The sequence below is a fragment of the Amblyomma maculatum genome, chromosome 8, assembly GCF_055883805.1.
Source record: "Amblyomma maculatum isolate TAMU_Amacu chromosome 8, ASM5588380v1, whole genome shotgun sequence".
NCBI lineage: Eukaryota > Metazoa > Arthropoda > Arachnida > Ixodida > Ixodidae > Amblyomma > Amblyomma maculatum.
Genome location: NC_139351.1, coordinates 105,907,723 through 105,929,810, shown reverse-complemented (window position 1 = coordinate 105,929,810; position 22,088 = coordinate 105,907,723). Strand labels below are relative to the sequence as shown.

Genomic DNA, 22,088 nt, shown 5'->3' with positions numbered 1-22,088 from the left:
GCTTCGAGTGGTCGACGGAGTTCACTGCTCGTACCATCTGCCCCGTAGACTAAATCAGGAGTAGGAGGTACCCTTGCGCTGGAATCTGGCAGGAGCGGCTCTGACACCTGTGCGCCATCGGTGGCGTGGCAAACTGCTGCAAATGACTGGCAGATGGTGTGATGTTTCGCCGGAACTGTGTGATGTGAAACACTTGCTGACTGGCTTGAGACAATGCTTCCTAAAGAATTTGAAGTAGGCCTGCGGGGTGCTTGAATGTTAATATCGACACTAAAGGCAATAGCTTTATCGGGAACATTTGCGAAGTTTTAAGTGACATCAGTAAGCTTCGGAGTTTCTCAAGGTTGAGTGCGTGGCCCATTACTATTTCTCATTGAAAGTGGAAAGTGAAAGTGTAAAGAGAGAAATAGGAGCCGTAGTAGAGGGCTACGGGGTAATTTCGACCACCTGGGGATCTTTAACGTGCGCTGACAAGGACAGAAGAGAAAATAGAGAAGAAAGAAGAAGGAGAGGGAGAGAAAGACGCGCGCCGCAACAACAGACGTCGTCCACCGCGATGCAGTGGCGGGTGCAGTGACGGCCTACAACAGATAAAATTCGGTGGTTGGCTAGTCCCCGCCGCAAGCGGCGTTGGCCTACCGTCCCAGCCCCGTAGAGCCAGGAACTGCCACCCATCCTCCCTCACACAGCTACCTCATCAACGCCGGTGCAATGTATGCTGACTTCTAGTTCAATTACATCTACATATTTCTATTTTAATACGTTAATTTATTGATATATCGAGCTATTTCGTGTGGACTTCGTATTTGATATATCTGGCGTCGAGTGTATGTTTATTTATACTTCATTTAAACTGCAAACGGAGGGGTAGCATTTCAAGAACGACGGCTGAGCTTGGTCCCCTCTTGGTCATCTTCGCTATAGCAGAGCACCTTGAGTTTCTTTCTTTCTGCTACGTATTTTATTGGCCTTATGCCTAATTAATTATTAATTTAGTAAGATAAAATAAGGGCCCTTTCAGATATTACATGCATAATTACACAAAACTGATTACGACAGGCACGTAAACAAAACTTCCACTTTACAAATTTCACATATATTTAGTAGGTAAGGGAGAAATGCGAGAAAAAAATAAACGTAATTTTAGAAAGCTATGTAATGGTATGCAAATGGTACAAAACAGACAGCATTTGAATTTTTTCAACTATGTTAGTCCACGGGTGATGCACACAGGGCAATATTTATTTTTCATATTTTTCTTTCGGCCGTTCACCATTTACGCAGTGTTTGGTGTTGCCTTTTTCCATCGACACGCACTGGTCGTGAGCTCACTTAGCGAAGAAAGCTGGTGTAACATCTGAAAAGGGGCGTAGACACTGCACGGTGGGAACCGCCCCTTCACGTCACCGAACTAAATGCAAAAATCGAAGTTTTATTTTACCGCATCAGTTGGTAAACTCCCTAAAGTGTTCATGGATCAACACCCTGTATCGTGCTAGATGTAAAACTGTTCTGGATGGAGCAGTCTTTCACGCTATCGGCGGTAGCTGACTGTCCATTAATTCGTGGCGCCTCAATCTGTTCCATTCCAGACACTGACCGCATGTCATGCGCACATTAGATTAAGAGTTTTGTGAAAGACCGCGGAAAAAGGCTGCAACATTGCGTCACAACCCGCTCGCACTTGCTGCACAATGCCACTTCCGGCCTTTCTAATTCCCTCCTCGCGTGTGGACACGCACAGTCGCGACCGATTATAGACCGCAGTACCTCCGATACCGATAGACCTTAAGTCGACGTATAAAAAGCCTACTAAATTACCACGCGGCTTTACGCCGATGAGGTCGCCGAAGACACAATCATGCGGCGTCTACTTCTAGCCTCCGTTCTGGCTGCCGGTAAGTGTGTTAGTTTCCGGTCACTTTGTCATACCTCAAAATATATTGTAACGCGATTTAAAGTCATCGCTTCAGATTAACCGACTAGAATTTAACTGCACTAACACGGCTTCTTTTCTTATTTATTTATTTTTTCTCTGTTTGGGAAGAACGCTGCAACCGGTGCATGTGCTAAGCTGGCCGAAGTGAGAGCCCTCGCCATGTTTTCTTCAAATTGAGAGGCCATTGCAGGGAATGCGATGAATTGCTTGAGTTACACGGACAGAAGAAGGAGCAGAAGGTTAGATATGGGGTTTTAACACACGGAAGAGATACGTGGGTTATTAGGGACATAGCTGAGGGCGCCGGTTAATTTCCACTACCCTGTATTCTTTAACATGCGCTTACACGGTACGGAAGTGACTCATGCTTATTATATCTTTGCGCATGTGTGGAGTGTACAGAATGCGTCCGCAGTGGCTGTGTAGATTATGTCGGGTATAATGGCACCAATTTTTATATCATTGGGTAGTCTTTGTCGAGTATAATTGCACTGGAATAAAGGTCGATTTTAATTTCAGTTACAATGAATTAGTTAGCTGTCACGAAGTTAAACATTACGTTACATCATTAAACCATATATCGTTTAATAACTTATGTGAAGTATAATTGTACCATGCTGTAGGTCCTAATCGATTAATTAGTTTATCGTGATTAAAAAATGAACATTAAGCTACAGCGTCGTCTTATATCGTTCGATAACTTATGTCACGTATAAATACAATAGACTCATTTCAAACCGTAATTAGTTACCGTTAATAGGTTAAATGTGCTTAGAATCAACTTTGTGTTAAAGCATCTTCATAAATCATTGGATAGCTTATACCTAGAACGATTGCACTGCACTGAGTGCAGGTCGTATTGCAGTTAGTATAGGACGTTTTGCGTAACTGCAGACCGTTAACGAGTTAATTGCAACAAACCATTGAGCTTTAGGTTACAGCGCCAAGTGAATTTTTGTTGAAAAGATCTCGACGAGCAGAATCCAAAATTAGATGCTAACCAAACAAAATCCGTGTAGAACCGAGATAGCACTTGTCTAACTCTGTTGAAAAACTAACGCAACACATGGAAAAAGGTAGCACTGTATGCATACGCATTTACAGCACATGAGGAGACTTATGTGTCCCAGGAGTATTTTGCCTTTATCAAACGACGGCCATCGCGGCCTGGACGCACGCAACCCGCTACATTGTGACCTGCAGCCGTGTAACGAATGATTAGATAGACGAAATAAAGAATGCAGTCAAGTGCCCCAGACATGGGCGTAAGTGTCTATCGGGAGCCATTTCTTTTCTTTGGGGAACCTAGATTAAAATACGAAAAAAGAAAAACGTATTCCAATTGATAAAGCTATAGAGCCAAGTATCAAGCACTACGAGCAGCGTCTACTGGTTACGAAGCATTGGAATAAACTGCTAGTGAGCTATACTACACCGCTACAGTCCAACTACACCCTTATTATAGGCTGTCCACTTAACTTTTTGAAGCTCAGCTCTTAGCATTTATCTAGCGGTTAAGCCAAGTCACCGTTGGCACCGTTGCCATGGTAACCGACGAAATAGAGTCACGAGCCACGGGACAGTTATGAGAGAAATAGAATTTCCCAGAAGAATTATATTTGGCTAACGAGAAGAACAAAGAGTCCTTTGTAACTGTATGCACATAGATACAAGCATATTTTATCATTTGCCTCAGTACATAACCCCACGTACAACTACATCTGCTATAAGCTGAGTGGGTTCCGCGCTTATCCTTGTTCCGAGTATTCCGCAAGGCCTCGTCTCATTTCAACGTTTGGACCATACCTCCGAGATAGGCAAAGGACTATTGCAACTACGATATAGAAGTGCACCGTTCATGACTGCTCCGCGGCTTCATGCAGGGCGTAACCCGTGAATTATTATCAAAACATCGCCTTAGGCATGTGTAGAACCGTTCACAGAACGTTTTCTTCTTATTGCGAAAATATGTCATTCGGCATAAGGGATATAAATATAAATATACAGGTCTGTAGCACCTGTAAATGCCAACAACTCTCGATGGTGGAGCCCATGTGTCCATACTCTGAAGTCCGGTAGCAGGGTAGTGTGGTTAAGCATGGCTTCGATGGTGTAACTTGCGCGCCGCCCAAAGTTCAGGGCAAGTGGTTTAGATATGACGAAGCGTCGCCTCTGTACCTTAGCGGGACAGAAAGGAAAGGTGAGGAGAGTTGTATACGTAGTCCAGGAGAACTCTACTTCAGGATTCAACGCAGCAACCACGCGGATTGTCCTGAACGCTACGTTCTCACGGCGATTTAGACCGCCGGGAGGGTTGGATCCACACGGTGGAATCAAAGCATGCGTGGAGCGGCGGAACAATTCTTTTACAGGCACTACGGCATCTCTTGGAAAACGCCATTTGAGGATAAGGCGTACCATTAGTTTCTCCGAGCGCGCTCCTCTGACGGCAAAGCAGTGCAAATGATGAAAAAAAAAAAAAAAAAGTTATGAATAGCTGAGTATAGCTGATTACTTATATTGGATGAATTCGAGGAAAACTGGATTCGCTTATAAATGTTTGTTCGGTGCTAATTAAAGTTTAGGTTAGGACTATTAATGGATGTCTAAGAATACTAGAGCTATGCACATGCCTATATAAAGATAAACCACTGCCGAAATTGACATTGCCCCGCCGTGTTGGCTGAGTAATTGGGGCACTCGGCTTCTGATCACGAAGACGGGGGTTCGATCCCTACCAGGCAGCTGCGTTTCGATGCAGGACAAACGCAAGGCAGCCTGTGTGCTGTGTGATGTCAGTGCCCGGCGAAGAACCTCAGACGGTCGAAATCATACGGCGTACCTCAATTCGATGTCACTTCGGTATATCAAGCCTGTAAACCAAACCAAATCGAAATAAGCAGTTATTCTATCGAATGCCGATCATTAAATGGGGACTTCGAAATTTCAGCCAATTTCACCTTTTGGGTTAACTTCTGCAGTTAGGACTCTCATCTCTGAAAATTAAAGCTTTGATTCGATAAATAGGCTGAGAAACGCTGCCCACGCCATATACCGTTAAGGCTTCTTCAGCCTGCAAGAACGTAAATGAAAACTTCGCCCAACGTCGTTAGCCCTGATAGCTTCTAAAAATAAATTCTAAATTGTCATATTGCTGGCGCCAGCTGACGTGATGTGATTCAAGAGATTCATAGAACTGCAGCTGTCCCTAAACAGCTAAAACGAAACAGCTGAAATTCGAAGATGTTTTTCTTTTTTTTTTTTTTTCAATGAAATCTGCTTTGCGAGTCTCTGCTAGATGTCACATCCCGACCGACGCCTGGCACCTCTCGCAGTTCTGGCTTCCGTCAGCGCTCAGGGATCGACAGTGACACTTCGTGACAAAGTAGACCTGCATATTCATGAACGACTTACCGGTGTAGTGGAGACTCCGGGATTCTCAACTGGCCAGTGGGTAACCCACGAATTCTTTGGCGCGGTTACCATCAACGCGACGAAGGGATACCAAGTAAGTACTCTCCACTTGACATATTAGTGGCATAGACAAGCACTGATAGAAGCGTTTGTTCTTGGTTGTTTTTCAGTCTACAGCGCGTTGCACATTTACCGGCGCACTATAGAATGCTTCTCCTAGCTAACCAGCGGAATCCTCGCAGTTGAAATTTCGCAAGAAAATTGTATTTTGTCGTTAGTATTTTTAATGCAACATTTCGTTGGAGTAATTGCCTGATTCAATCAGAAAAAGCCAGATGTTCTTATCGCATGCGGCCGCGGCGAAGCATACATTTTCTATGTTATGGTTGTGATAGTCGGATGACTAATTTTATATCGGACGGAGAAAGGAAATACAGTCTTAAAGGATATGAGCTATATTTGTAACATATAGCTAATGTAACATATTTCGGGAATTATGGAGTTCCGCAAGGTGCAGTGAATATCGACGAAGGCACCGTCGCGGTCACCACAGTGCACATAACAATGCGGAATTTGGACGGGCTCGACGTGATGACTTCGAAGTCCCCGAGATATACGACGGTGCACATTGGCACGCCTCTAGCGGTAACCACCGCGTAGACATCTTGGGGATAGCAAGACGTCTGTCCGCTGGCCAACAGCGACGGACGCGAAGCCGATGTATGACCGGCTCATTTGAGAGATCAAGTCAAAGGCGCCGCCGATATCAGTTTCGGGTAATCACATAATCACGTGAGCAAGATCGTCGACCTAGAGCAGGTCGCCCAGGCGCAGGCGCAGATGCGAATGCAAGATCACTCTTGGACGACACGGTTCCGCGACCTGCGTGCTTCTTGTTTGCTCCTTTTGCAGAAAGTCCGGCTGGACTTCGAAGCCTTCGACCTGGAGACAAGCGTCCAGTGCAGCGCCGACATTGTTGCCATCAAAGAGGCCGGGGTGAGTCACTCTTCTTTCACTCCGCGTGCGCCCGCGCAGAGGCAAGCGTGCGGCGAATTTTCACCCCAGCGGCGAAAATCGGGCGATGTCCCCCCCTTCCCCCCGGCAGGTTCGGACGCGTTAATAGTGGGAACAGCCCAACGCGTACTTTGCGCTTTCGAAGCCACTGAAAGAGGACGCACGACCGTAGTCCGAAGCTGCGCCAATTAAAATCTAGTATTCCACTGTGATGATTCTCGCCCATTGTGGCACATGTCACTGTTTTCAGTAGATCTATAGCGATAATTCATTAAAATCAATGCGGTTTTTTTTCTTCTTCGCCTTCGAGTAAATTGCCGCGACCGATTCAAATATTTGTTCTTTTTCGACCGCCGCCGGCATGCGGCCTTATCACCCTGGTTCGCGGTTTTATCTAGATGCTTCTTCGCGCTTTTAAATTGAGAGCTGACAAGTGAAACGGGCATTCTTTGTACGGCGACCGACGAGCACGATTGTTGTTATCGCCGCCGCCGAATCACTTAGTTCTTTTGCGGGTGCAAGTCATCCTAATAAAGAGTGTGCTACTACGCATGTGTCCTCTTTTGCTACCTGTATACGACTGTCACTACAGCGTGGCAATATTCTCGGTGCGCTGCTGGATCTTCGTCGACTATTGGACACACGGCTGTAGTCTGAAGCTGCCCCCATTTAAATCTTGTATTCCACTATGATGATTCTCGCCCACTGTGGCACTTGTCATTAATTGCAGTGGGCCTATAGCGATAATTGATTTAATCAATGTGTTTTTTTTTTTTCGCTTTCGAGTATATTCTTGGTGCGCTTTCGAGTATTTGTCGGATAACGTGGCTTATGCAACAATGTCTGGGCAAGACGCCCGGTAAGTCGGCTCAGCGGATAGTTAGAGCGGAATAGTCGAGTAGTTTAGTAATCGAATGCCATCTCTCCAGTTTAACTATTCTGTATCGTTCACCCTGCCTAACAGCGGAATCCTTTAAAAGCGTGGGCTTGCTTCCGCTTTAGAAAGTGAGGAAGTGCGCGCTGAATTAACCTGGAATAGAATCGCAATATTCGTCCTATTAAGTCGGTCATGGCAATTACGAACAAGAATGTGTTATATGTGAATGATGATCCTCATGATCGATTTAGATTCTTGACTGCAGTTGATTACCCTTACGCCTTTCGATAATAGAGCATTACACCGAGATTACAAGCCAGCTATCAGCCATGACCTCAGAGGCGGAAAGGTTCAAATGTATGATTCAAAGGAAACTATTTGAAAATATGACACCTTGCGCCTGGTAACGACGACTGAGACTTGCGTGATTTGTTACCTTTCTAGTTTTGATGCATGTACGACAGGCCGATGAAAACTGTACGTAACGTCTTAATTTACTTTATCGTTTTCCCTGCCACAGCGCTGTTGTCTCTTTCCTTGTGTACGTCCTTCTGCTTCCTGACGCCTCACCCCCTCAGCACCAACTAGCGTGAGAGCATCCGGTTTCGGCCAGGTCGATTCCTTAGACAACGAGCTCCTCTTCGTCCTGCATCTAGAGCCATGTTGTATTGTTTCTTTAATCGATGTTGCATCTTAGTCGTCTCGTGATGAAGCTGCAAGCTTTTCTGCATCCTCTGCCAGTTGTTGTATTTTACTTATCCGTCCCTAACTCTGTCCTTGGGCACAGCACACATGTTTTGCCAAACATCTGAATAGCCGCTTATTACACCATAAGCACGAAAAAACTCATAAGGGAGTAAAGAGAGGGTACGCCCTCTAGCGCATTTCACTTATAGGTCCACAGAATTTTCAAACCCCGGAGTAGATTTTTATTGCTAGAAATGCAGAATGCATATGGACGGCAATTGAAACTTATTGTAACTTCAAAACATCGAAGCTCTAGCAATTTCTAAGATTTTAAGCGAGGTTTTAATTTCTTCTAATTGCTAATCTGAAATTGTCTGGTGCAGCCTCCTGTAGTTGCTAATTGCATCAAAATAAATACAACTGTAGGAGGTAATATGCCTCTGTCGTCAACAATATAGCATTCCGTACATTTAGAGGTGAAAATCCCTACAAGGGAGCGCTATACATGCTACTCCCTTTTTACTCAGCTGTAGGATAATTTGGGTTTACAGTGCGTATGCAGAAATAAAAGCTGCGTCGTTGTTGTCAAAATGTCCCCCCCCCCCTTTTTTTTTTTCCCCAGTTGACTAGGCGGACCATGTGCTCCGACGTGCGGCCCAAGCCATACCTGAGTACCTCTTCGTCAGTGACCATCCTGCTCATCACAGACAAAATGAAGAGTAGCCGGGGGTTCAAATTCCGCTTCACCTCTACCAATGACAGCGGTGGGTGCATCGTGCTCGATGTTTTCTCCATTTCTATGGATGATTAGACACGGTGTGCACCTGAAATCACGCTATATATATATATATATATATATATATATATATATATATATATATATATATATATAATGTCAGGCATGCGGACAGAAGAGAACAAGGAAGTGCAAAAAGAGGTTCTCCAGAATAGAAGTGGAAGAAGAGGAAGCTCACTATATCTTGATTGTCTTGGTTAGCACATCAGGCTAAGGTGCAGAACCACTTTGTAAATAAACCTTAACAGGGACCTTAACAATATATATATATATATATATATATATATATATATATATATATATATATATATATATATATATATATATATATATATATATATATATATATATATATATATATATATATATACGCTATCCATTGAACCGAGCACACTGCGTGTTTAACTGCTCGTATCTCGCACTGCAAATTATCTGTCCTTATCTTCGCCAACCTCCATCCGTGCGCATTGGATCCAACACACACTGCCCTCTTATAGCGCATCAAGCAGTTATAAAATTTTTCGTGCATTACCACTAAAAGTCTCCAATCATCAATTTGCGAACCTTTTCCTGACGCATGACTTTGAAACTGATCAGAAAGCTAAGTGAAACGCGACGTGCGATAGTAAATACTTCGCATTTGGCCAATTAACCGAGCTAAGTAGGCTGCAACTTTTTCGGTCACAGAGCTGCTTAGATTAGTAGGGTGCATTGTCGCATTTTTTTTTTTTTTTTTTTTTACACAGGGGTCATTTTGCGGTTCCATTCCCTGACGTAAAAACCGCGCCTTACGTCTAGAACATTCTGTATTGATAGCGCCACGTAGCTTTGGAGTTTAAACAAAATTACTGGAACAGAAATCGTGTTATTGATCTTCTATTCTGCAGTCGGTGTCTTTGCTGCATATATCCTATATGGACTTATACAGTATATACGTTACAGTATATGCGTTGCATTGTACAATATATACGATGCAGCATATACTGCAATGGTCATATATACTGTATATTTCTACTGGATCTGTTGTATACAGCCATGCTAAGTAACCAAATACCAGGTAAAGTTCATAATTGTAAAACAGCGCGAACAACGGTAGACAAGAGCGAGAAAGACACGGGACGAGCGCCGACTCTCAACTAAGTTTTTAATGCCAAAACTTGGCGCTTTTAAAGGAAAGACAGTACATTCTACGTCACAATGAAGTCGATAAAACCAAAACAAAAGGCAGAGACACATGCAACACTCAAAGGTCACCAATAAAAGCTATCTCTTTGTCATTTAGGGTGACATGTGGTTTGCGTATACTTCATTATGACGTAGAATGTACTGTCTTTCCTTTAAAAACGCCAAGTTTTGGCATTAAAAACCTAGTTGAGAGTCAGCGCTCGTCCCGTGTCTTTCTCGCTCTTGTCTATCATTGTTCGCGCTGTTTTACAATTATGAACGTCTACCAACTTGCCCAATTGAACATTCTGCTTAACCAGGTAAAGCTTTCGTACCCCGAGGGTGCGTATGAGCAGAGATAGACTTCTTTTAAAATCCGCTCAGCGATTGCTTCTGAGCGCGCGCACAGTTTCTCGGTTCGCTGCTTCTATGACTCTTGATATGACTCCTGTTTTGCTTTGCTTTTGTGTGCAGATCTATGCCACAGCGCGGCGCTGTTCGAGTGTGGCACAGATGACTGCATTCCAAAGAACCAGGTGTGCAACGGACGGTTCGACTGCCCGGACGGCTCGGACGAGAGGTTCTGTAGCAAGCAGCTTTACCTAAGACAGTAATGACGATTGAAGGTTTCTTCAACCCCAAGAACTGACACAGATGTGTGACCTGTCCGGAGAAGCTCGCGCTCACATGTTCGTGCTGTAATGTCTGAAATAAGATAGTATAACTACTCCCTAAGATCCATCCAAACTCAGCCTCTTGGGTGCGTATGAAATATTCGTTATATCTCGCGCCATTTTCGTAAGCACAAACATTTTCAAATTTGTGATGACTCAATCGATGATGATGATGATCGGTGATGATGGTCGATCGGCTGACATGAAAAAATCCGAGAACACCTTCCGTGGCATGGTGTTCGGATAGGCAGTTCATTACGTCTTTATAATTTAAGAGAGCCCGAAGAAGAACTAACCAGCCTTTGTCTTCGTATTTTTAATGCTAAGTACCGTAATTTTGTAACTCCATATCTCGCATGTGATTTCGTGCCCCATTACGCAACATTCTATGTGACGCACGCAACTTGGCTCATTTTGTCTTTGAATACTTTAAGGGTGAATACTAACCTGAGTTCGGTGTGTTTCAAAACATTCGACAGGTTTGAGTCCGCCTTAAACCGGTTCTGCACATTAACGCGTTTTTTTTTTTTTTAGTTTTGGATATTATTATTTCCCTCCAGTTTCACTCCCACCTTCATCCCTTCCCTTACGGCGCGGTTCAGGTGTCCACAGAAAACAAGGGAGACAGTTACCGCGCCTTTTCCTTCCCGTGAACCAATTATTATTATTATTATTATTATTATTATTATTATTATTATTATTATTATTATTATTATTATTATTATTATTATTATTATTATTATTATTATTATTATTATTATTATTATTATTATTATTTCACTGGCGGAAGTAAACTATTCCTGATGTTTCGTCTTCGGATAATGGTCGGCAAGAAATCGCGTGTACATCTGTGCTCTGGCTTCGTAAAGGGCGGTGATGACGCCATTTAAGTAACCTCCGCCCGGGCCTCCGAAGAGGCTATAGGTTCTGGAGCTAACGTATCGAGCGAGACGGGCAGATCCGCGACCCCCTTACAATCATGGATTCATTTAATCGCGCCGGTTACTAGGAACCCCTAATCCAAACCTTGGCATGCTAAGTGGTCCGTTTCATCAGACGTTTCATCACCTATCTATGTCCCATTGTTTTGTTTTTAGTTTCTTTGTCTGTTTTGAGCATATCTCAGTGTTCCGTAAGCGCTATGAATAGGCCTTGACCTCTGCGTTCTCGGCCACTGTGCTTCTGGTATGTACTCTTGTTGGGAATAACGAAGGATGCAGGATGACACCCGAGAAAAGTCAGCGATACCTTCATCGTATGCAAAACCAAGGCGCAACTTCGTTCATAGTCCAGGAATGCTTGTGCCTCTGCGAGAGACCTCTACGACTGGGATCTCCGATGGGAAATGCCTTCATGATCAAGCAGACTGTGCCCGCGTGCAAGTGACGATAAACCTGCAGCTCTCGCACATTGCACGCCTAACACGCAGTACCCTAGGTTTTGATACGTGGGCTTGGACAGTCGACATCAGCTGAAAAAAGAAGGAACTTATTTGAAGCTTTCTTTTCAATTATTTTTTCCCTTAATGTCCTTTTCAGAAAGGCTGCAAGTGACGTGACGAAAAAGGTTTTCCCATAACGGTTTGGAGTCTCTCAAGCGAATACCCAGTTGGGCCTTTGTTATCCCCGAATTTAAGCAGCATAAGACGTAACCTTGGTTTAGCCGGCTATTTTTGAGATGCCGCAACGCCACCTATGAGGAATGTTGCAAGTTGCACGATGAAAGGTATCTTCATCTCGTGAAAAGCTGACCGCGTGTGTTCCGTAGGCGTGGATCGCTGGTCCCGTCAACTGGTGAAGAGCACGACATGCGGAACCCCTGCCGTGAAACCGTCCGTCGAGATGGCCGACCGTATCGTCGGAGGCGAGGAGGCAGTGCCGCACAGCTGGCCGTGGCAGGTAAGTACGCCCAGAGGGAAGTACGATATAGCCTTATTCCGACTGATGCTGCTACTAAGCGAACCGATTGGGGTCTGGAATAGCAAATATACGATTCATAGCTTCGAGTGGTTTCATGACGATAATATCTCTCAGCTTCAATAAATTTGTAACGTAGGTGATGCCTAGATTGCGTAGCATGGCACAGAAGTGAAGAACTTGGTATCTGTACTTTTGCTATAAGCAGCACGTGTCGTCCACCCAGAGTTGAAGACACTTTCTCTCCTGATCTGTCCAAGATTAATTTTTGGAGGGCAGGTTATTCATTGCCAAACGTTTTCATGTTAATCATTGACCTCGTACTTAACAGAGAAAACAAGAAAGAAAGATCCGCGTAGGATACGGTCGTGCAGCTTTGCAAGTTTGCGATTCATGTTTCGGATTAACGTGAATCTGAATGCTGAGTGCTTAAACGATTAAAATAATTAATCGCCTTTGACCATCACTGTGTTGCGATGCATGGCAGAGTTTGCATTTTAGCGCGTAGCAACGTAAAGCCTAGTATGTGATTGCTTTTGGTGCTTTTTTTTTTTTTTTTTTTTGAAACCCAATTTCTCAGCGCTCCCTTCGCTCCTTTGCAGGTGAGCATCCAGAGGAAAAACATCGACCCCGCTGCCCATTTCTGTGGCGGAGCCCTGGTCAGCAATGAACTGGTCATCACGGCCGCCCACTGCTTCATCACGTAAGAGGATAGTGCTTCTACAAGCGTGCCCTCTAAAAGGTGGCGCGTACGGGATGTGGAGTGCGTGACTAGAGTTTGGAGTTAAGGGCCCAGGGGAGAGGATCCCTCAGGCGGTCTAGCGTTGACAAAAGAGGTTCTGACGCCGGAGCAGAAATGCGCAACCCAAGTACGCGGCTGGAGTACATGGAAGACATGGACCAATTTGTAATCATCCGGCCTATTTTGATCGTGCTAACCGGCATGGACACGGCAAAGGATCACCTTTAACGAGCAATCCAATGCTAACACATCGCGTAATGATATAAGCTTCCTCGCATTTGTTATTTGTTGCGTTGAACACACAGTTTATCCCGTTGAAAGTACTCTGCAGTTGTATTAGATAGGAAAGTCTCTCAGTATATATCTAAACGACATTTCGCAGGTCATTCGATATATTGAACGACGCGCCACGAACTCGGGTGTGGCGCTGCGGTTCGTTTTGGAGCGCTGAGAGCTGAGACCAGTCGGTTGCGCCCCCTCGGGCACCTGCTAGCGGATCTATAGAGCTTAGTCTAAAACCGCGAAACGAGGCGAAAGGAGGGTGTGCTTGATAGCGGCCTTCTGCCACTTATTTTCCATGCAACAGCATGAAAATACGGTGATGCTAACCTAACCAACTAAAGTTTGGCGGTTGCCTTCACCTGGCGTGCTTCGCTCGCTTCGTTATCGAAGCACGATGTGGAAACTAAGCGTACCTTGGTTTATTGATATTGACTTTTCTGTTTGGTGGATTATTGGTGACAGGATTAAACACGTTACTACAGGCAACGATGCAATGAATTCTTGTTTCTAGATCGGAGAAAAATGTCTATAATGCCACTTTTACATATCGAATAACCGATATATGGAACTATTGCGCTATATCCTTCTAGTTCGATATGTCCGGATTTGATTGTTTACTATATTGACTCAACTGACACTGAAGCCGCCCTTGAGTCGACAATAATTTCAAAGGAGTACACACTGTCGGCAGCTTGTTTTGCTTTCTCGTATCCATCCTAATCAGTCCGTAAATTTCTGACACCTTTTTATTTTTATTTTGGTGCTTTTTTTTTTCTTTCACGGCCAACTGCGCAGTGTGTCACCGTCCGACACTGTGGTGAAACTGGGCAGCCACAACCTTGTCGGCAGCGAAGCCGGAGTCCAGATAAGGACCCTCTCTTCCTACGTGCAGCACACCGTGAGTTGGTTTCTGAGTTGTTTTTTTTTTTCGTTTTTTTTTTTTTTTTTTTTTTTTTTTTTTGCGACGGAAGCACTCTCTCTAATGTTTACGGAATCTGTCGCAAGAAGGAGATTGGAGGGAAAAGTACTGCTTCGGCGATAAGGTCACAAAGCGTTCCAAATTCATTGTATAATGTGCATGCGGAGCTTGCGAGTGAATGATGCTCAAGCAACTGACACGCTCATAACCCTGGGCATTGGTCATCGATCTGCTTCCAATGTTTTACAAGATTTTGACTTTTTGCGTTTTTCTCTTTCTGTCTGCAAAACGGTCACTAAGCAGGAAAATAGGGATGTACTAATAATACTCGTTCAAAACTAATATAAATCGGAATTATTTGGCTTCTTTACTGGATAGAATACGGAATCAGCGTAGCTTGCAGCAGAATTGAATGCTAACCGAATTGGGATAGCACTAAATAGAATATTAATTGAAGTTTTGCACGAACGTTTCCAAGTTGGACATATATTCGTGTAGAACGAACTTAGGCTCATATCGGTTTCGCGCTGTAGTAGCCGCGTTGCGGTGTGGCACTATAAAGTTATACCTGTCAAAAGACTCGACACTTATCTTCTCTTAGGTGTGCGCGGCACGAATTCCGCACAATACATCTACGACAGTTATGGCATATGCAGTTTACAACTGCATTTTGCTCTGTCAGATGATGAGAGCAAGCTAAACTAGCCTCACACAGAAGGGGAAAAATATGACAGCTATATAAACCGTTGCTCCAAAATCGGGCTTCAGGTGGGGTTTTGGCAAACCTTGTAAGCCTGAACCCTGGATCCTATCGTTCTGCCCAATTTCGAAGCTAGTACAGGGCGGATGAGGTTAAGAAGTTCGCAGGGGCCAAGTGGATGCAGCTAGCGCAGAACCGGGTTAATTGGAGAAATATGAGAGAGGCCTTTGCCCTTCAGTGGGTATAGTCAGACTGATGATGATGATGATGATGACGACAGGATTATTATGCACGCCATGATACTAACCGACGGCGAGTGACCTAACCATCTGAACTCTACCCACTAATGCAACTCTAATTGCCAGAACTCATCCCAAGCCGTCTGCAGAATTTTATGTAATTTATGACAGCGAAGACATACTCACTTAGACGTATACTCCATCACCTGACGCCGGTTGCGAACGCGCAGCATCCCCATCTGGCCCCGCCTGGCTTCGAACCTTCTACTGTGCATGCGGCGCAGGAGGCGTCCGGTAATCCGGTGTTATACGTCTACGTGCGCAGATCCACCCACAGACTTTACACGAATGACGGAAAGCGTGGCTTGGGGCGCCGGGACATTCCAACAGTTTCCGCAAAATATTCGAACACTCGCGAACGTATTCGAGTGCGCACTATGTGATTATTTTCGAAAATAAAAGAGGAGGATATATGTTTGATCTATAATTTCAAAATTTATTTTTTTTTTATTATTTTTTTTAGCGGTACGTATACCTTGCAGTGGTTTATCCGCTGTTAGCTATTCATAATTTATGAGTTACTTTTCATTGAGGTTCGCTACGTAGCGGTGACCTTGCGGGGGGCATTGCTGTATCAGCTTAGAACGACTCCCTCCTGGTCCTGATCGTTTTTCGCATTAGAAAACGGCGGTATTATTTTTAACCTAGTTAATCCCTCCATTTGGTGATCTTGACGTTTGTTGTGTTCTCGCCATCGAAAATAATTATACGGCGGGATATGCGTAGAAGACCCCTCCCTTCACGTTATATTACTATTCCGCGCAGAGCTTTGCCTTGCACGACTTGACGCACGACGTGGCATTGCTCAAGCTGTCATTTCCGGTGAACTTCACGGAGCACGTGCGACCGGTGTGTCTTCCCCGCGTCGGACAAACACTGCCCGTGAACACTACCTGTTACACCACGGGCTGGGGTGGCACGCGCGGTGAGTATCGAGAATTTTAAGAGGACACGATTCCGTGTTAGCTTTAGATTTATGTATAGTGCAATACGCGGCTGACGTGTAACGTGCAGAATGTGTAGGTACAGAACCAACGGCTGCTGTGATCAGACCGTAATGAGAAGGCTTTTCGGGACAAAATCTTTGTGAGGCGTTTACCCTTCTCTGCATTGAAACATGCAAAGAGGCCCTTCTACATGCTAGGAAATGTATGGGTTCTCCTGTTATTCCCTTTTCAACCCTGCCGTCATTTTCTGATTCAAAGTGACGCATATTTACTTTGTTGATATTGCTACGAAGATGACGAAGCGGGCAGTGGCATGGGGCGGAGCGCTCGCGCCAGGCCCGCTGGCCATTAAAGCATATTTCATCGTCATGTTATCACGTCGTTCTGTTTCTGTTGTGTCGCCGTGTTCCATCGCTTGTCATGCCACCTCGTAACATTTGTTTGGAGGTGCGCTTCATTCCCATCCTCGCCTTGCACCGTCGAAGCCAACCGTACGCCGGGTCCATCGGCCGAGAGCCCGTGGAGATCGCCGCCCAGCTCTGCCTCAGCCCTTTTTGCTCAGACTCGACCAGCCGCTCTCCCCAGCCCTGACCACAACACACGACGACCACGAAGAGCCCAAAGCCGGCCCGACCGACCCCACGACGAAGCGACCCCACGACCATTCGAGCGAAGACAGCACCCCCGCCCAAGCCGTTTGACGTCTCCATGAGCCTTGGCCTTCGGCAAACGGGGAAGATTGGACCTGATGCTCCGGGGCAAGCGTTCATCCCATCTTCGCATTCATTCTGTCCAGCGTTTCGTGTCCTAATCCTGTGTCTATGTTCATCGTCACTTCATGCATTGGATTTCTAGCAATCGATCGGGACGATCGCTCGGTGGCCCCGGGTAGTGCTACGAAGATGACGAAGCGTGAAGTGGCGCGGGGCGGAGCGCTCGCGCCAGTCCCGCTGGCCATTAAAGCATATTTCATCGTCATGTCATCATGTCGTTCTGTTTTTGTTGTATCGCCGTGTTACATCGCTTGCCATGCCACCTCGTAACAATCATGTTCTCTGATCAAAAAAAAAAAAAAGAAAAAAAAAACTTGCTTGACAAGCGGTTTACTGCATCTCTTTCTTAAAAGAAATTTAAGATATATGTCTTCTCTATAGGCATCGCATGATTGAAAAGTGAAAATGCAGTAGATGGTGAACTGATTGTTTTTCAAAGAAACGGAATACACTAAGCGCCTCGACAATGGACGTTACCGAAGCTTTGCGGGTCACGGTTGTGGGAGCGCGAGTGTCGTATAGCGAGAGTGTATTGTGCCGCTGAAATGAGGCTGACGCTTACCTCACCGTGCATATGCGCCGCCTTGCAGGCAGTGGCAGTGCGTTTCTGCTGAAGCAGGCTCGGCTAAGGGTGCGCGACTTTGATGATGCCTGCTCTAGCATCCTCGAGAAGCAGCCGCACATACAGAGCAACTACACGATCTGCGCTGTGGACGAGTCGGATTCCACCGGGCCTTGCAACGTGAGTTCCCTGTCTGCACAGCGCAGCTCTTTCAACATTCACTTTGAGAAAAAAAAAAAAAAAATGTCAGAATGTTCAGCTATGGTAATCACGGAATATCGCGCAAATTAAAGCACCAAAAGCAGATGAATGAATGAGAAGCGTCAAAGTTTTTAACAGGCGGTTGTGAGGCTGTCAAGGTCAAAGACCAAAAATGAAGATGAAAGGTAGAAATCACAAGGTTTGAGTAATTATGTCAGCCCTTGACAAGTAATCTACTATGCTATATGTGATACTTTACTGGTCGCCGCGGGAGTACCATGGTTAGGGCGCTTGGCTACTGTGCCCTAGGATGCCGCTTTACGGCGGCCGCTTTACGACGGAGGCGAAAGGAAGGCGCCTGTGTGCGATGTCGACATTTCTGGAGCCATCCACTACGGCGTCTCTCGTAGCCTGAGTCGCTTTGGAAATTTAAATTCATTAAACCAAACCAACCTTTACTGTGGTATTCTACCTGCCATATGCACGCTCATGTGGAGGATTTGAGTGGTGAAGCTTGTAAGACATTTAAGGTCAAAGTAGTTAAGGGTAGTCCACCTGCATAGTAAATTATGCTGTACTTGACTGTTACTCCACAAACCAGAGGAACATTTCGAAGGGGGACCGTGATTAATGCGGCACAAGTTTCTAAGTGATGTAGGTATAAATACCCACTTTAAGCATTACAATCCTGTCTGCGTGGCCTAGAGGCACTGTGTCTGTCTAGGGATGCAAGAGTCCTGGAAGGCTGGATTCCCATCCCAGCCTCATCCCCACCTGAATCTAAAAGCCGTTTCTAATACAGTGAAGATATGTCCTCAGACGGTACCAACACATTCGAAGACGATCTTGCAACAAATGGCTGCCAGTCGAGCAATATAATGACCATACTCCTCTAACAGTTTCTATGATGTTTCAGACGTCCGCTCACGATCGGTAACAGAAAGCTAAGCGCATCCGGAGCACCCTTACTTAAATGTGATAACATGTACTTGCTGCTGGTTGAAGTTAATTACTGCATTTAGGATAATTATTTTGCCCGTGTGTGTCCTCTTGGTCCCATAAACCATTATGGAGATTAGATCCTGTCTGTTGATTTTCGGATCTTTTCCTTAATTCGTGAAGTATCTTTGATCACCCTGTATATTATTGCTCACATTCAACCAGTGATTATTAGAGGCAAGTACTTTTTCCTATTTTCAAAATATTCGTCCTGTAAATGCCGTAATAACGATAAGGCATTTCTGACTCCTATGAAGAAATTACAACATAATCATTTTGTGTGCGAATTGTTTGTTTCTATATACATTACAACTGCCTTTTTTCTCATGAGAAAAGGTAACAATACCCTACTAGCGCATTCCGATCCACGCCAAATTGGAAATTTGCAGTGACTCTACATCGAATTCACCGAACGGCATGCGAGTGCCGCCTGACACAACCTTCCTGATATTGACATCCACGCACTGCTCCAATTAGCTTCGTCAGGAGGCGCAGCATACGCCGGTCCTGAGGGTCCGTATTCCGAGTTTCGTTCGTTTTCAAAATTGTCTTTAGCTTCCTGACCTCAAGTCATCTGATTGGTGCAACACCGGAACCGGAAGTGGAACTGAAATCTGGTTCCGGTGTTTCGACAATCAGATGACCTGAGGAGATGACACTCCTGAAAAAGACGCAAACTCGGAATACAGACCCAGGACGACTTCTTCGTTAGGTGGTGCCCATGCACATACAGTTCAGAGAACTCTAGTTCGACGAATGCCTTAATTTCGGAGGTCTTACTTTTGCTTACGGTAGCTAAGTTTCCCCACAAATTCTTCACGTTTGTACAATGCGCAGGGTGACAGCGGAGGGCCTCTTGTGTGCCGGTTGAGCCAGTCAGCGTCGTCCTCTAATTGGACGCTGGTTGGCATGACGAGTCAGGCCACCCAATTTACCGGCATCAGCCCACTGTGTGGAATGGGTTCCGGCACCCTTTGGAGCGGCGTCATCCCCAACCGGCGTTGGATCGAGCGCGCGCTGCGCTCCCTCTGAACATCACCACATGGACCCTCGCTTCCAAGCGGCTCGACACTAGCGCGTAGAATGTGTCATTCGTCTCACAAGCTCATTGCAGCACTGCGAACGCCTGGAGCGACCTGGTCCAGTTAGGATCATGCGCACTATAATAATACCCCGCCGGGGTGGCGCAGGGGTTACGGCGCTCGACTACTGTTCATAAGGACGCGGGATCGAATCCCGGCCTCGGCGGCTACTTTTCGATGGAGGCGAAAAGCAAGGCGCCCGTGTGCTGTGCGATGTCAGTGCACGTTAAATAATCCCAGGTGGTCGAAATTTCCGGAGTCCTCCACTACGGCGTCTCTCATAGCCTGAGTTGTTTTGGGACGTTAAACCCCACAAACCAACCAACCAACCAGCACTATAATAAGGAATAGTGGTCCTACGCGCCTCTCGGCCCCAGAATTGGCGAGGGCGACAGTAGGAGCACGATTATCTTTTGTAGTGTGCAAGGGGGAGAGGCACTTGGGAGCACCACCCCACAGCACCTTGTCACCCTTATCCAGTGCTACATGGCGACAATTGCAGACGGATTTTTTCATTTCCCCCTACCGTCTCTCATGCCTTCACCCTGGCTTGCCCCCTCACCGCGACACCTGTGGCGAGCCCAAATCCTCACTTTTCCACTACCTGTGGGAATGTCCTTCCCCCCAGGCAGTGCCCCCCATCCCCCATCCCACCTTTTCTTCCTGGGAGGCTGCTTTGCGGACGGCTCAACCCGCCGGTCAGAAATGGCTGGTAGATCGGGCTCTATGTGAAGCAAAAGCCCGTGGACTCCTGGACTAGTAGGGGACCACCCTGGAAGACTTTTTTTTTTATTAAATAAAGTTGTTTCCATCCATCCTACCTGTTATAGCGCGCGTGATCCTGCATGGCCCAAGACTCCCCTGCCTTTCGCAGTGCTGCAAACATTTTGTGAGACGAGGTATTGACATGATTGGCGAAATAAACTGCCATTAAGATAAAGTTCTTTAAATAGACCTGATGGAGAGGTGGCACAAGACTGTAGGGCAGCGGTGGCCGCACGCGGCCTACAGCAGGGAGATGCAGCCAAGCCTAGCTTGTAGATATATAGTGCCAGCGCTACGCTAGTCTCCTCACTGCCAACTCGAGCCAGAACAATAACCGATTAAAATGCATCTCCGCTGTTCTTCTAACGTAACCGTCCTATGTTACCGACACCACACACCGCTGTGTCGATTTGATATTTTGGAAAAGACCTGTTTCTAGTTCCAATAGCCGTCTCATTTAGTTTCTTTTTAGGACCTAACATCTGCTCTACTACATAGGGGCTAGGGAGCGATGAAATATAAGTTCGCCCCGTGTAATTATTGCAAACGATTACTTGGATCTTCAAAATACCCATGGCAATTCTCCTTCGAAGACCTATGGGCTCAGATTTTCCACCCGAGGGCATTTAAGGAAATCCCATAGCTGTATTAAGTTCGCAGTAAGAGAGGCAACTGCTCATCCATAGAGTTTCTTACTCTTATCTAGAGGGAAAGCTGGGGGCGCCACACATAAGAATCATGGGCCGGTGTGCTACTTGGTGCGGAACAATCGCATTTTTTCGTGAACACAGTGTGGCGTTAAGATATCTCATCATCATCATCATCAGTAGCAGCAGCATCTCGAGGCGCGAACGTAGAGTGCTAAGGCCATAGTAGCGAAGGGGCAAAAGCAGACGACGCCATTAAAATGTTTCTGTTTTCAGAAATGTCACTAAAACTTTCTAAATTGATTGCGCAGCCATACGTATTTTCAAAACATTCTTTTTTTTAAAAAAAGCGTGCCTATTAGATACGAAATATTGGTTTACGTGCTGCTCAATACTTAGCAAATAGGAGAAATTATTTTGGACAATTTTTACGCAGACGTACATGCTGTTTCGCTCGCTTTATAGCCGCAATATTGAGTTTTGGAACAATTTTCGTTGTACAACGTTTATTTTTGCATTATTTTTGGCAAAAGTTGTAGTTCTTCACACGAGATCTCCGTTCCATGATGCTTTGGGCGCCAATTGTGGCTGAACAGGCTGAAGGGGAGGGGGAGGGGAAGAGTACGAGAGCACTCAGTAGCCTCTTAAAAAATAAGAGGAAAGGGAGGCGTGGTTCAGTCTGCACTCCC

General features: G+C 45.5%; 1 protein-coding gene across 1 annotated transcript; it reads left to right on the top strand.

The window, feature by feature from the left end:
- Positions 1–1,606: 1,606 nt before the first annotated feature.
- LOC146182113 (chymotrypsinogen A-like) lies at positions 1,607–21,025 on the top strand. Its single transcript, XM_084577119.1, has 11 exons — positions 1,607–1,898; positions 5,275–5,447; positions 6,266–6,349; positions 8,554–8,695; positions 10,366–10,479; positions 12,333–12,463; positions 13,084–13,184; positions 14,301–14,403; positions 16,189–16,348; positions 17,734–17,885; positions 19,743–21,025. The coding sequence occupies exons 1-11, from the start codon at positions 1,862–1,864 to the stop codon at positions 19,935–19,937; spliced, it is 1,392 nt and encodes a 463-aa protein (XP_084433245.1). The 5' UTR covers positions 1,607–1,861; the 3' UTR covers positions 19,938–21,025.
- Positions 21,026–22,088: the final 1,063 nt, after the last annotated feature.

Coding starts and splice junctions, on each gene's coding strand:
- LOC146182113 (XM_084577119.1), top strand. CDS start 1,862: ATGCGGCGTCTACTTCTAGCCTCCGTTCTGGCTGCCG. Junction 6,350..8,553: donor TTGCCATCAAAGAGGCCGGG/GTGAGTCACTCT, acceptor TTTTTTCCCCAG/TTGACTAGGCGGACCATGTG. Junction 14,404..16,188: donor CTTCCTACGTGCAGCACACC/GTGAGTTGGTTT, acceptor TATTCCGCGCAG/AGCTTTGCCTTGCACGACTT.